The 15,302-nt window shown below is 67.3% G+C and overlaps 2 protein-coding genes across 2 annotated transcripts in view; one reads left to right on the top strand and one right to left on the bottom strand.

Moving 5' to 3' along the window:
• The window catches only part of LOC123829211 (collagen alpha-1(I) chain-like), a 30,330-nt gene extending 17,453 nt beyond the window's left edge, over positions 1-12,877 (bottom strand). The window contains exons 1-4 of the mRNA XM_045854734.1: positions 12,798-12,877; positions 9,585-9,642; positions 8,664-8,840; positions 7,843-8,092 (exon numbers count right to left, since the gene is read on the bottom strand). Coding sequence (XP_045710690.1) covers positions 7,843-8,092; positions 8,664-8,840; positions 9,585-9,642; positions 12,798-12,877 — 565 coding nt within the window. The remainder of the gene's footprint in view (positions 1-7,842; positions 8,093-8,663; positions 8,841-9,584; positions 9,643-12,797) is intronic.
• The window catches only part of OSBPL5 (oxysterol binding protein like 5), a 38,643-nt gene that overhangs the window by 3,197 nt on the left and 20,144 nt on the right, over positions 1-15,302 (top strand).

Below are 15,302 nucleotides of genomic sequence, written 5' to 3'. Positions count from 1 at the left end.
CCTGGGCTGGGGGGCCCGACTGCGCCTCTGTGCTCTGGGGAGATCACAGGCGCACCCCCACCCTGGCCCCCCCGCAAGAGAGCGATCTCTCAGGGCTGCAGGCTGAACTCGCTGCAAGGGGCGGGCTCCCCCGGGTCCCCAGGGGTCTCTTGGTGACCAGCACGTTTTGTGAATGAGAAACAAAAAGCGTATGTAACACCAGGACTGTCGCTGGTAACACAGAATCGTGTCACCGACATACACTGAGAGAACAGGGCAGTAAGAACCAGGAGGTGACTGGGGGAGGCGGCGGTGGCCGGGAGGATCACCCGGACGGGAGGCTCCCTTCCCCAGGTGAGGTGTATCCGACCCTCTTCCTGCACACGCCTCAGCTGCGTCACAGTCCGCCCGCCAAGCACACCTGGCCACGCTGAGAAACCCTCGCTGCCCCTGACACGCCGGGGATCCCGGGTGGGCTCTGCCGCCGCTTCTGCAGGTTCCGCCGGGAGCTGCTGGGTTGGCCGAAACGTCCGATCGATTTTTCCCGTAAGATGGCTCCGGTGGTGCTTCGTTGTCTTCGACGTCATTCGAAACAGCTTCGTTAGATTGTACTGTGACAGCTGTCTTATCAACGTGCATTTGAAAACATCAAAATCGGTGAATGTGCAGCCATTTTAATATTGCAGCTGGAAGAAAATTCACAACCTTTTCAGCGCATGGTGCCGTGTTATTCTGAAAAAGGTAAAAACGCAACTGAATCACGAAAAAAGATTCGCGCGGTGTACGGAGGCGCTGCGACCGATCGGACCTGTCACAGGGAGTTTGCGGAGCTTCGAGCTGGAGATTTCTCCCCGGGCGGAGCTCCACGGTCCGGTGGACCGGTCGAAGTTGACAGCGATCAAATTAATTGAGAACAATCGACATTCTACCTCGTGAGAGACAGCTGACATAGTCAAAACATCCAGGTCAATGAAGTTATTGGTGAAAATGAAAAAAAATGTGCCTTTTACGGAAAAAAAAAAAAAAAACCCACACGGACTTTTTGGCCAGCCCAGCGGTCACAGCGCCGAGGCCCCGGGCTGAACACACGGTCGCCGGGCAGAAGCCGAACTGGTGGAGGAAGGCAGCTGCCCGGCTGGCCGGGCTCCTGGGGCGCAGTGCAGAGCACCCCGATGAGGTGGGCCCCCCGGGAGTGCCCACAGCCGCCCATCCAGGAAGGGGCCCAGAACAGACGTGAGCCCCTGTGCTGGGCATCTCCCCCACTCCTCCGAGTGGAGCCAGGGAGAGGTCCCCGTCCTGCCCGGGTGCTCAGTGCCACCCCGTCCATCGCGAGGAGGCTGGCTCGTGTGGGTGGCACAGTCCCCCTGACCCTCCCGGGCCCTGTCCTGGAGGCCGGAGTCTGAGAGCCAGGTGTCATGGGGCTGGTCCCCCTGAGGCCTCCCTCCTGGGTGTGCAGACGGCCGTCCCCTCCCCGTGTCCCCGTCCGTCATTCCTCCACGTGTGTCTGCGTCTGACCTCTTCACATAAGGACCCCAGTCCCACTGGACGGGGACCCACCCGGGTGCACTGGCTCGGCCAGCGTTCCCTGTGCCGGACCGTGGATGGAGCCACGAGGCCAGACCCTGCTCAGCTTATACAGCCCCACGGCCGGGCCGGCCTGGGCCTGCGCCCCTCCACCGTGGGCGGGGAGTCTGGCCCGGCAAGCCGTCCTCCTGCCGCTCACTGGCCACCGCACCACAGGGCTGTCGTGTCTCAGTCCTGCATCCCAGGCCCTGACTCACTTCCCCGTCACCACTGCGCTCTGGTCCCTTTTAGCAAACAGCCCCTCCGCAGTGGCTCCTTGGAGACCTCCAGGCCGGTGGACGGAGGGGACGCCGCCCAGGGGGCCGTTTGCCCCCTGCTCCCACCCTCTCTGGGCCGGCGGCTGCGTGTGGGTCCTCCTTCCCCATCTCCCCCGGCTCCGGAATGCCAGCCGCCGTCTTCCCCAGGGGTCTCTGCCCCTCCCTGTCGGCAGACCTGAGGGTGCCCACTGTGGGCCGTCCTTGGCGGGACGACATGGGGCACACGGAGATGGCCGCCTGTGTCCTGCCCCAGGACAAGGAGGCGGCGGAGCGGTTTCGGTCCTGTAGTTCGCCCCGTAGGAAGAGGGGAACCCCGGGGCGTCAGGCCGGCTGATGTTCCGTGTGCGTTCGTCCAGGGAGCCCCCACTGCCCCGAGCATCCCGAGAACTCCAAATGCAGCAAAAAGGGAGGAAAGACTTTGCCCATGCAACGTGGATGTCCGTCCCTCACCCTCAGTGTTGTCAAAGGGCCCCCCCCCAGGGAGCACCCCACTGGGGCCACCGCAGCCCTGCCAGGGCCCCGAGAGCTCCGTGCCGCCGGAATGGAAGCCGCGGTTTCAGGGAGGACGGGATGAAGACACGCAGGCAGGCGACCGCCCTCCTGCCCAGGTCGCCGTTTTTAAATGAGTCGACTCTTCATTTATTTTTAAATCTCCAAAGCACAAGGAGCAGGCTGTTTCTCTCCAGGGGGGGCCTGTCTCCCCGACGTGGCCACTCCTCACTCCCCAGAGCCCCAGCCGCTGACCCAGCTCCCCCCCTCCCACCCTGCCTGCCCCAGCAGGACCAGCCCCGTGGGGCGCGTGGCCCCAGGGAGCCCCCTGCTTCGGCCCCTGGGGGCGGTCCCCCCTGGGCCTTGTGCCCCTCGAAGCACCAGACCCCGAAGAACTGAACAGGTTCAGTGGAAATCTTTCTAAACTGCCCCCCACAGAGGACGCCGGCCAACTTTGAGTGCCGGTGATAAATAGCCTTTCTCCTGGGGACTTGGGCCATCACGATTAATTTTGGTAACGACTAACGTTTTAGTAAAGTTATTACTAAAATGACTTATTTCCTTGACATAAAATGAGACATGAAATGACTTATTTTCTTGAATCCTTCAAGCAGCCAGGCCCTGGCCCAGTCACTCAGTGGGTTAGAGCGGCATCCCGATGCGCCCAGATTGCAGGTTCGATCCCCGGTTGGGGCACACGCAGGGATCAACCAATCCCTGCATCAGGAGGCGGAGCAACAAGTCCCGCACTCCCGCTCCGAAGTCAGGGAATAGCACAGAACAAGGGCCTCATGCAGCAGGGCTTGTTACCAGCCCGTCACAGACAGGGGCCCTGAGGCTCAGGTGGCGAAGAGACCTGCGGGGGTCACCCACCAGTCTGCATACGACAGGCCTGGCCACACCGTCCCCACTGGCACCGCCGCCGGCACAGCAGGGTGCCCTGGAAGGACGCTGACCCCCCCACCCCCCCAGGGACTGTGCCCCCCAACACGAAGGCCACTCTCCAGACCTCGGGTCAGTCACTTCTCTTCCTGAAAACCGCACTTCTGCTTCTCGTCCGAGTCTGTCTGGGAAACGGGGGGAGGAGCCGGGTAGAAATGGGGGCAAACGGACAGGGAGAGGGTGCGGGTGCCGGGGGAGCGCCCCGCTCTGCGGGGGAGCTGTGAGCCGTGAGTGGGCAAGGGACGCGGGGTGCCTGGCCCCACTGCCCGGAGGCCCTGTCCCGCCCGTGTTCCTCCCCATGGACCGTGTCCTTGAGCGGACGCGGGTGGACATTCCCAGAGCCCAGCTTGTCCCGAGCGCCTTCCAGGGACGACCCGCCAGGAAAGGAAGGGAAGGAGCGGGCCGCGGACTGAGAGGTCTGAGGTCGCCCGCGTGCCGTGGGCGGGACGCAGGCGGGACGCTGGGGACGCGGCGTGGACAGTGAGGATCAGGAGCCGGGGTTCGGGGTGTTGGGGGGGTCCTCGGGGACTGGGACACCCCCTGATGGGCCTCTGGGGTGGGGGCGCCTCTCCGGTTTCTGACCTGGGGGGCGGTTACAGAGCATTTCTCCAGAAAAGCTCGTGAAGCCGGATGTCTGTGTGGCCTTCTGCATATACACTTTCCTTTATAATAAAGTCCTGGGACCCCCAAAACAGGAACCTGAACAGCGAGGTCTGGGAATGGAGCAGTCCCCCAACGCCCGCCTCCCCCCCGCCCAGGCCAGGACGGGGTCACCTCGGAGCAGCTTCTGCGCTCGCAGACGGCCTCGGCGGATTTGCCGCGTCCGGCGCCGCCTCTCTGTCGCTCTAAAACGCGGTTCCTTAAATCCACGCACCCGTTTTCACGCCAGCAAGTTTACCTGGGAGAGGAACTGGACCCTGCTGCTACCAGAGTCGGGAAACCGTGCCCACGTGTCGCAGGTCGCTGGGAAACGGGGCCCGGGGGCAGGACACTCAGACCAAATGTCCGCCTCAGCGCTGCGTCCCAGGCCGCTGGACCCTGGGGTCAGAGATGGGGCTCAGAGACGTCCTGGCCTCTCCTCCTCCGGTAATCAGGAGGCTGGGAAGAGAAGTGTTTTTATTTGTATCTTTATTGATTTTTTGAGAAAAAGAGAGAAAAGCGCTGATTTGGCGTCCCACTTATTTCAGCCTTCATCAGTTGCTTCTCGTCTGTGCCCTGACCGGGGAATCAAACCCACCACTGCGGCGCAGCCGGACGGCGCTCTAACCACTGCGCTACTCGGCCAGGGCCGGGAAGAGAGCATAGAAGAGAGGCTGACGGTGGTTAATGCCACCCTGTGTCACCCAGCATCGTCCAGGGGCGCCCAGGAGTCGGGAAACTTGGGTGACACGCACGCTCCCGGCGTGGCCCTGTGGGCAGAGGGGGTGGCCTCCGTGGCCGGCTCCAGGGGCTTGGCGAGCAGCCCCTCAGAGACTGGCAGGCGACCGCAGCCACCGGGCTGCCGGCCCCGGGGCAGTGTTGCCTGGGGACCCCTCCCCAGGGGACTGGCTGGTGTGTACTGAGCTGCGGGCTGTTCTCTGAAAAGTGGCCCATTTTCTCTGTGGATTTGTACTGGGCTGTGCACTCGGCTGCACCGTGCCCCCCCCCGACACCCCCACTCCCGGCTTCCCCTGGGGACAGGGCAGGGCACCGGTCTGGAGGTGCCCGCCCCAGGCAGGGCCGTGGCCCCGCCCTCGCCCGGCCTCCGGTGCCTCCCTGGGCTGCGAGGCTCTCCCTGAGTCCCGAGGAGGAGCCGGGGGAAACAGCAGCTAGATTGCATCATGCGTGTTTACCTGGGAACCAGAAACATTCTTTAGAAAGAGCGTCTGGAGGAAGGAAAGCGGACAAAGCTCAGTCCCCGTCTCTCCCTCTGGGCCTTGGGATTCGGGCTCCCGAGCGCTACTCAGCGCTGCCTGTCCGGTGGGGGCCGTTCCGGGCACCCTCCGCAGCCCCGAGGCCTCTCCCTGCCAGACCCAGCACGTCCGGGCCAGCACCTGGCACCCAGGCACCCTCGGCCGTGCCCAGTGACCAGCTGGCCCTGTGCCCACGCTGCCAGGCGCCTGGCCAGGGCGGTGACTGCCGGTGGACACGTCAGCAAGAGGTGGGTGGTTCTGACGATCAAAGAGGAAGAACGAGGGGGCAGCGGCCGCCCTCGCCTCGCGGGGAGCATCACGGGGTGCCGAGTGGGGGTCGTGGAGGTCGGCAACCCACGGGCGGCAGTCCTGGGCAGCACCCCCTTGTTTAAGGGGCTGCCTCCTGGGAGGTCAGAGGGGGGGAAAGTTGGGGCCTGGGTGAGGCCACCACGTGCACCCCCAAAAGTGGGGCAAAATGCCTCCCACTGTTTGACCACGAATGGTCCCCAAGGCCTGCAGGGGCGTTGAGCCTGGGGACCGGCCATGTGGCGGACGGAGGGGCGGGTGGGAGGCAGCCATGATGGTGGTGGGGCGGGGACAACCAGGGGCCGAGGTCACGTGTCTGCCGGCTGCAGCCTCGCCCGCACCCTGCTGTGTCCCCTCCCGCGGCACCCGGCAGGGTAGGTCGCAGGAAGAGTTGGTGTCCGAGAGCGTGGCCGGCCAGCCCGCACCTGCGGGACCTGAGTCCGCGCCCAGGGCCCTGGCTCCACCCTCGGCTGCGCTGGGGCGTGGGGCCTCCGGCAGGCACCGTCCATCTGCAGAGGCGGCTGTGGGGTGAATACGCCCGGGGCGGCGGGGGCAGCCTGTCCCAGGCCCTGGGACGCAGGGCTGGGGGGTTCCGTGTGTGGCTCTGCAGTGGCGGCCCCGGGCCGGGCTGGGGCCCCCAGCAGGTGGGGGTCCAACGCTTGGGAGGCTGCAGCCCCCCAGGGTCAGGCCACGGGGACCCCTGCCTCCCCTCTGCGCCCTTCCCTGCGAACTCGGGGTCCGAGCCACTCGCACCTGCAGCCTTCCCCGTCTCGCATGGCCCTCTGGCTCCTCGCTGCTGGAGCCTCTGGTCAGGCTGGCAGCCACCTCCCCTGTCCTCAGCCGTCCAAACTCGGAACCTTCTTCTGGGGGAACAGGACTTGTGTGTGGGTGAGCTCGGCCACGGCTTTAAGGCTTTTGTGAAATTCCCCCTTTGAGCCTGTGGGAGGAAGTGTTCAGCGGCTCCTTTTCCTGTGACACGGAAAATGTCGCACGTACACAAAAGCAGAGAGGACGGTGGGACCAAGGCCCCTGGACACCCCGCCGTCATCAAAGCCAGACCCAGGGGGCTGCGTCTTCTCTGCTTGGACTCTGGTTTAAAATAGACCCCTGTGCTCAACCCCCCCCCTTGTCCTCCTTTGTCACCCGCCTTTGTCACTGCTGGCCTGGGAGGCATCCGGAGGAGAGAGCCAGCCGAGGTTCCCCTCCAGGGGTGTGCAGGGTCCCGGGGCAGGGCCACGTGACCTCCCACGCCACGGCCGATGTGCAGGCGCTGGAGGGCAGAAGGCAGTGGGGAAGGTTCTGCAAGGTCGCGCCCTGGCTTGTGACACTACAGAGCCCCTGGTGGGATAGGGCCCGCCCTCCCAGAGACCCCCCCAGGGACTCCGGGCGCTGGCCCCTCCCTGCTTGGTGCCCCCATCTGTTCTTGGCCACTGGGGCCGGTCCACGGGCGGAGTGAGGGTGAGAGAGGGCTCGTCTGCGGTCAGCCCTGTGGGGTCCCTGAGCACCCAGTGTGTCCCGCCCCCCGGCCACTCAGAACCACCCCCCGCCGGGGTCCTCATTAGCACCTGCTGTTTGCTGACCAGTGGCTGGGCACTGGGGGCCCCTCGGGCCACCTGTCCCTTGGAGGACAGCCTTGTCCCACGGCCCCTGGGCCTCGGTGGAGGGGAGCTCCTTGCATGCCCCGGAGGGTGCAGTGCCCCTCCCTCCTCACTGATCTCAGCCTGGTCTGGCTCTGGGGGTCGTCTTCCCGCAGTAACCGGAGCGAGTGCACGGTCGTCGAGGAGACTTGGACGCACGCTCTGGCTGTCGCTCAGAGACCGGCCCTTTTCCTCCAGGCCCGAGGTCGCCCTGGGTCGCGGCCGTGCCTGGTTGGCACTCAGCCCCCCACCCCCACTGCCCCGAGCGCCCGCGTCCTTTGCACGGCCACCGTCACGTTCCGCCCACACCCACCCACCGACGGGGACTTCTCTCCCGTGAACGGCACCCCACAGCGCTCGTCCCCGCGGGACCCTCCACACACATTTGGGCTCCACGGGGCTGTGTTCCCTGGTAGGAAACTTCCGGAAATCAGGCCATCCGCTAAAGGATGCGCACGCTGGGCGCTTTGGGTGACGTCCACACACCGCCCCCCTGAGGGGGGCAGGGCTGAGCGGAGGCAGGATCCCCCCCACAGGCCGAGCCCAGGGCACAGGGCACGGCTAGAAAGCGGGGCGCCTCCCCCCACCAGCAGGCCTCGGCTGTGGCCACCCAGCCTGGGCGGCCCCAGGGTCCACTCAGGTTGACCGCCGACGGGAGCTGTGTCCCACCCCACCACACCAGGCCTTCTGGGGACACAGAGTGTAAAGCACAACCAACCTGAGGTTCCCCACCCCTGGAGTCTCTGCCAGGCTCACCTGGGCCCCCAAGACCCCGTGCAGCCCCCGCCCCCAGGCTGGCGGCCGGAGGCTCAGCAGCCAGGTGGGCGCCCATGTGCGGCGGTGCCCTCGGGCCTGGGCGAAACACGTGGCTGGTCACCCGTGCCCGTCGGCTGCGCTCGGAAGCCACCTTCCCTGTGGTGCTCGGTTCTTCCTTCCGCTTTGGAGCTGGGCAGGTCCACCCCTCGGGTTTGCCTTCGCTGGCTCTGCCCCAGTCAGAGGGGACAGCCTGGAGGGGGGTGGCACGTGGCCTTGGGACACAGCCCCCCCACACACACACCAGTGACCCCGGAGTCTGACCCCATGGGGGACCCAGGAGCCACCGGGAAGCCCCCCTGAGCCCCACTCAGCCCAGGGCTGGGGCATGCTGTCCCCTGAAACAGAGGGCAGGTTCTAAGACTGCCGAGGGTGGCCCTGGCCACCTGGATGGAGTGTCATCCCGTAAACCGAATGGTCACAGGTTCGATTCCCAGTCGGGGCACATGAACTCAACTCACTGATGCTTCTCTCTCCCGTCAATATCTCTCTCCCTCTCTCCCCCACCGCCCTCCTCTCTCTGTAAAATCAGTGACATCCCCTCAGGGGAGGATTTAGAAAAGAGAGCGGGGCCAGGTACCCAGGGGAAGTGCCTGTGGGCGGGCTGGGCTTCCCGGGGAGTCCCCAGAGGTGGGTGTAGACAAAGGGGTGTCAGGCTGTCAGGGCCCGTTGTGACCCAGGGCCAGCCTCCCAGCCGTCCCTAGGTCTCCCATGATGTCTAGCTGTCACCTGCTGCTCACGAGGCGCCCACTGGGGCTTCCCACCTGGAACCTGTCACTGCCTCGGGTGACCAGCATGTCACTGCCTCGTGTGACCAGCGTGTCAGGGAACTTGGAGAACGAGCCCCTTCTCTCCCCTGACGGCTTTGGGGGGGGGGCCCCTCTCCACAGCTCCGTGACACCACCAGGCGCCTCCCGGGGGGCAGTTGTCTGCCTCGGTCTCTGTAAGATGGAGTCAGGTGTCAGAGGTCATGGGTCAAGGCCACGGGGCTGGCCCCTGTGGTTACGATCAGTGAAAACATGAAAAGTCGTGAAAACGTGACTTCCTCGTTAGGAAGTAGCACCTGCCACCTAAAGTCACCGCGGCCGGCACTTCTGCGTGCGACCTTCTGGGCGTTTGCTGTTTGCCGTTTGCCGTTTCGGTCCTTTAGTCCTTCTGGCCGTGTTCGAGTTTCTCTCGTGTTTCTGTTTCTCGTTTCTGTTTTGGTCTCTGGGGGCCCTCCGCGCGGCCCCCAAGTCCCCGGGGGCAGGCTGACGTCACACCGACGCCCTCGGGAAGGAAGCTGGGCGTCCTCGTGTGTGTGGTTTTGCTCGGGACCAGGACAGGCGGCTCCCGCGCGGTCCGCTGAGCACAGACGGCCGGTGGCTGCCCCCCGGGGCCCGCGGGCTTGGTGACCCCACCCAGACGTCAGGCACCTTCCCGGACTCTCCCCCAGGGCAGGACGGGGAGGGCGTGCTCGGCACAGCGCCAGGCCTGTCCTGCCCGACTGGCACGGCTGCTTTCTCCGCCAGACGCCCTGGGCGGGGCCAGGTGGGGGCTGCGGCTGCGGGCCGCCCGCTGCCTGACTCGGGGGGGCGGCCGGCTGTCCCTGAGGGTCCCGGCGGAAGGCGGGCTCCTGCCCACCGGCCAGCACGGCGTGGTCCCAGCAGAGTAAGGCCTCAGCTGGTGGCGCAAGCGGCCCTCACCTGATGGGGGACAACCTGCGGGCCAGGCTTTGGCAGGGACAGACGCTGGAGGACCCAGCTGCAGGGTCGGCCACAGCGGGTTCTGACAGCCCGGGACCTGGGGCGGGGGGAGGGCAGCCCGCCCACCTAGAGGGGTCCTGGGCCCTCAGGGGCCGGCCGGGGGGGGGCCGGGGCTGAGGCAAGGAGGCCATGGGCTTCCCAGTGTGGAGACCACGGCCCAGCAAACATCTTCACCCGGGCTCTCAGGGCGGCCTCTGCAGATGTGGGCATCCCCCTCACTGAGGGACGATGCGGAGGCCAGGACCTGCCCCGGCAAGCTGGGGGTTCAGGGCTCCAGGAGCGAACGGGGCTGCAGGGCCTTAGGGAGCTGGCTCTCTCTCCAGCCTCAGCTCCCGCATCTGCACATTGAACAGAGCATTTGAATGCTGGGGGGTCTCTTCTGCTCCCCACATTTAGGGTCCTCCCGGCCCCTGGACTGGGCGGGGAGCAGACAGGAGGGGGAGGAGGGGGCGTCGCCTGCCTGCCACCCACCTGCGGGCTCACTCTGTGTCTGGCCGGGGAGGGTGCATGCAGGGCGGTGTGTGCGCAGTTCGGGGGGCTGCTGCTGTGTGAGAGCTGGGACCCCTGGAGCACGGGGGGGGGCTTTTCGATTTGTACGAGAGGCCCCCTCCCCGTCAGGGAAGCCAGTGGCACCTCCTGCCCCTCTGTGCGACTCAGGTTGTGATGAAACCCCTGAAACCCAATACCTGAAGGCTTTGGGGAGCCCCTACCCTGGTGCCGCATAAGGCACTCCACCCCCTGGGAGCCCCGCTGTGAGGGAGACACAGGGGTGAGGGGCGGGGCTGGACTCCTGTGCTGTGGAGGGTGGGTGTCTGGGGTCCAGGCCTCCCCAAGGCAGCCCCCAAATTGCTGGCCTGTGGGGCCACCTCCCCAGGGGGAGGGCAAGTGAGCAGGCGCCCCAGTGGGAGAGCTGGGTGAGCAGGCATCTGGGTGACATTTGCACCCCAGGAGGGTCCCCCGAGCATATCAAAGGCTCCAGAACAGAGGCCGGCCCACGGCATGGGGACCGAGCATCTTTTCTACCAGAGGGCGAGGGGTCCCCCTGGGGCCCGAATCCCCCGTCCTGTTTCAGAGGTGATGTGAGGTGCTCGTCTGGAAGGGGCGGGGTCCCCAGCCTCCTGGCTGGGCTCCTGACACCCCTCCCCCCATCGCCCCTCACTCCTGCTGGCCGAAGTTTGCATCCACGCAGCAAGTCTCCCGCTGGGGACGCTGGGGACAGCAGCCAGGCCTGCGTGGGGACGTGGTGGGTCAGCCCTGCAGAGGGGCCACGCCCGGCCCAGCCGCCTGGCAGGGGCTGCCTAGCCCGGGCCTGGGAGTGGCTGGCTGCAGAGGAAGTGGCCAGTGGGCGGTGCCCAGGCTGGCTGGCTGTGGCACTGAGCTTGCCGTTGGCCCAGTGTGGGTCAGGAGGCCAGGCGGGTGGGTGCTGGCAGCCATGTGACCTGGCTCAGTCAGCCAGAGAGCCTCAAGGTGTGGCCGTCACCGTCCCCTGAGCAGGGTAAGTCCCTTCCTGCTCCCTCACCAGGGCTCAGCCACTCAGCTGTTATGTCTGGGAAATGTCCCTCTGGGGAGGCCTGACACCCCCCCCGCCCCGCCCCCACCGCCCGAGCCTGGCCCACTGCCCTTCTTTCTGCCCTGCCATCGGCCACCTCCTCGGGGCGGAGGGCACTGGAGGCTTGGAGCTGCGCCACCTCCAGGGGACCGGCCGTGGCTTCAGCCACAAGACCTCATGCTCGTCTCTTTCTGCCTTGGGGCCGGTTTCTGCCTCTGAAAACGGGGCGACGAGCCCCACTCCCCTCGCCTGCGGGTGTCACGGGGCCGTGTCAGGTGGGGAAGAACCCCCTGGAGGGCCTGGGGCACTGAGGGTCCATCAGCCCCGGGGACTGGACGAGCCCCAGCCCGGTCCCAAGTGTGGACCGCAGTCCGGCCACGCACCCGGGCGCTCCGGCAGGCCCAGAAGCTGCCCCCACAGGGTCGGGTCGGGTCGGGTCAGTCTGCCTACATGTGTGGCAGCCCGGCACGCCCCCGGGCCCCGAGCTGGTTCTGCTCCTGGGGCAGGGGTGGCCTCCGCAGGGTGGTATTCTCTGCCCTTGTGGTCACTGGCCTTAGGGGCCGAGCAAGTAAGTGTCTGGAACGCAGCAGAGACACCCACGTCCAAGCCCTCCCTGTGGTATCAACGCAGTGGCCGCCGTCCTGCCCTGGGACCCTCCTGCCTCTCCGGGGAGTACGCAGATGGGGTGCCAAGCAGGTGGGCTTACGCCGCCTCCCCGGAGCCCCCCCGTGACTTTGGAGCCGGCCCCCCGAGTCCTCGTTGAGTCCGCCTGACCAGGCAGCCGTGTGCGTGCAGGCGCGTGGGTAGCGGTGGCCGGACCTGGCACACCTGCTCCTGCCCCCACCAGGTGCCATGCTGGCAGCCCGAACCCCATCGCTGCTGCCCGGGGACAAGGTTCACCTTCCCTGCCATGCAGGGGCCCGCCTGTCACCCTGCGCCCCTGCGGGCACTGGGGAGGGGCTCACACTTTCTTCCCCGTCTCGGCCTCTGCCCCCGCCCCAGAGCAAACCCCCACCCACAAAGAGGGACGCAGAGACAGGCACGGCCAGCTGAGGCTACCCCACCACCCGAGGCAGGGCTGGCTGCTGTCCCCCAGCCCTGTGTGCTGCCCCCCAGACCTCCGAGGCACAGTGACGGCGATGATGGCGGGAGGGAAGTGGTCGGCAATGCCCCCCACCCCGCCCTGCAGGTGGGGTGCGATTCCTCCTGAACCTCAGCCCCTCCCACGGAGACAGAGGCGTGGGGACGCCCGTCCCCAGATACCACGTGTGCCTGGGCAGCCGGGACCTAAGGCAGAGCGACCTTTGTTTACAAGGGCTCCCATTGTTCTGGCCTGAAGGTGGGCGTGTGGGTGGCAGGAGGGGCCGGTCTGGCAGGCAGCTCCCCGTGGGGGAGGGGCAGCAGCGTGCCCCCCGGAACGGGGCTGGCTGGGGCTTCCCCTCTGTTCTCCAGGCCTTGCTCCTGGCCAGTGTGCCTTGGCACTGGATCAGAGAGCTCGTCACCTGCCACGTCTGTCACCTGCCAGGTCCCAAACAAGCCACTGAACTCAGGGACGGGGAGGGGGGCGGGGCACCAGCTCGGCCGGGGCGGGGCCTGACCAGCACCTTCTGCTCCGAGCCGGCACCACCTGGACCCGCTGCCCACTGAGGTTGGGGTGCTCGGCCCACAGCGGGAGCGGGGCCATGCTGGCGTCAGAGCCGACTCCCCCCCACGCTCTGCCCTGGTCGCCCCTGGACATCGAGGTGGCCCAGGAACCTCAGGCTGGGTGACTGCTGGCTCAGCGAGGGGTCTGTTTGGGGAACGGGGTCCCTCCTGCCCTGCCCTCAAGGACAGGCTCCTGCGGGGCTGTGGGTGGCAGCCTGGCCCAGGGCGGCAGGCACCGCCCTCCCAGCCCCCAGCCCGCCCGGGGCTGCAGACCCTCAGATCCCCCTTGTCTGCCAGGGCCCAGCGGCCAGGCTGCCTTCCGCGGCGGCACCGGGCACCTGGCGTAGGGGCGTGGGGTGGCCACCCAGGCCCCTCACCAGGGTGGTGTGGGAAGTCAGCCCCCAGCCCGGCCCTGGCCGCCTGTCTGAGGACCCTCCCTGACCCACAGACGAGGAGGAAGGAGGCCTGGGGCCCCTCACGCCTGCTGCACAGCCTGCTCCCTGTGCCGGGAGAGACGCAGGGGACAGGCGGACGGACAGATGGAGAGGCAGGCACGGCTCCCTTCCCCAGGACCTGCCCCCCCGTGGGGAAGAGCTGGCAGAGGGTCCGTGAACGTGAAAGCCGCCGGGAACCCACAGCGTGGGAGACACAAGGGGTGGCAACCCCTGGGGAGGTGACATTTAAGTCAGCGTGGACGCGTGGAATTCGAGAGGGACCCAGCCACCAGAGATGTGGGCAAGGGCGTCAGGGGGGCGGGGAGTCCCTGAGCACAGGCCCCTGGGGAGGGGAAGGGCTCGGCAGACCGGGCGACAGAGCGAGGTGGGCGCGAGGCGGGAGGAGGGCACGGGGGTGGTGGAGATGATCCCACGAGACCGAGGGACCCTGGGGCTGGCCTGAGCTCTGGAGCAGCGAGGAGCCACCGGGGTGAGGTGGCCTGGGTTTACCTTGGCAGCGACCAGAAAGTCTCCCCTTGACCCCCGGAGATAACCCACCCGGCGAGCGTGGGCGGCCCCCCCAGTAGCAGCCAGGGGTGGGCGCTGGGAACCAGGGACACCTGTCTCGGGAGGGCTGGGCAGAGCCTGGAGCCGCCGGGTAAGAGGGGCCGCCCCCCGTTGGAGCTGGCAGGGGCCCTGGTCTGGGGGCAGCAGGGCACGGAGGGGGCGTTCACCGTACACACGGGGCTGCATTCGAACCGGTGGGGTCCCCCCCTTTGGTTCGGTTGTTCCAGCGTCACTGCCGACGTGTCTGCTGGGCAAGTGGGGAAGGCGCGGGGAGCGGAGAGGCAAAGCAGGCTGCTGGGGTGGGGGGCTGGCTGGGAAGAGTCCTCGGGGGGGCGGTGGTAGGTGGTGGACGGATGGACCATAGGCAGATGGGAGGGTGGCAGATGCTGGGTGGATGGTGGATGGATGGTGGGTGGGTGGGTGGGTGCTGGGCGGGTGGGTAGAGGGCGGATGGCCTGGAAGGTGGGTAGATGGATGGACAGCCAAGTGGGGGAGGGATGGGTGATGGGTGGGTGGGTGGCTGGTTTTATAGCCAGTCCAGCTCGCTGGCTGGAGCACAGGCATTGCCAATTAGCTGTATGGCCTGGGGCCGAAACCCTAGTTCCTCGACCTGTGAAATGGCGAAGGTAGCACCCCAGTCAGGTGGCGGGACGGTGATTGGGGACAGAGGAGGAGGGGCTGGCCCAGCCCAGCCGCAGCCTTGGGGCCCGCCCACCCCTGCGGCCGGGGGTGAGGGCACAGAGAGGAGGTTTTGGGGCTGCTGTAGGAGCCCCAGCCACAGGTGCCCAGCGCCACCCACCACTCCTGCAGCCCCTCCCCGGCCGCCCACCGGCCCCGCCAGAGCAGGAAAGGCCCTGTGGGTGCGAGCCCCGCCCAGGAAGGCCCAGGGCCCTGGGAGGGAGTGCGGCCATTGTCCTGGGCTGGGCAGGGGGCCTCGGGCCCACCAGGGGAGTGGCAGGCGGCAGCCCTGGGCCTGAGGAGAGAGCCCTCTGGGTCACCAGGCTCGCCCGCCCGTGCCCCCTCTCTCTGGGCTGCCTCCCTGCGTGCGTGTGTCCACGGCTGTCTCCCCACCGTGGAGTTTCATCACCAGAGAAGGAAAGTCTGGTGGCCCAGCTGGGGTCAGTGGCCGCCGCAGGGCCACTCGGCTGGGGCCGGGGTCCTACGGAGCCAATGTGGAGCTAGGGCGGGGGGGCTGTTCTGTGACAGGCTGTGCTGGGGCTCGGCTGTCACCGCGCCCCCTCGCTGGCCCTGGCAGGTCCGCACTCAGCTGTGCGGCCCCCCGGGCCGGCCGGCCGGCCCTGCCGAGCTGCGGGTCCCTGTCTGAGACATGGGGTGGGGGGCTGGGTGTGAGACGGGGTGGCCCCTGCCACTCAGCCTGACTTGCTGGGGGGGAAGGTGGTGGCCCCCGGCTCGGCCCCCAGTGCTGCCCCCGGTCTCGTGCGTGGCGAGGGTGACCCCGTGCTC

This window comes from Phyllostomus hastatus, unplaced genomic scaffold, assembly GCF_019186645.2.
Source record: "Phyllostomus hastatus isolate PE091 unplaced genomic scaffold, TTU_PhHast_1.1 phas_scaffold_11, whole genome shotgun sequence".
NCBI classification, from domain to species: domain Eukaryota; kingdom Metazoa; phylum Chordata; class Mammalia; order Chiroptera; family Phyllostomidae; genus Phyllostomus; species Phyllostomus hastatus.
This window is presented reverse-complemented; position numbering and strand designations above follow the sequence as displayed.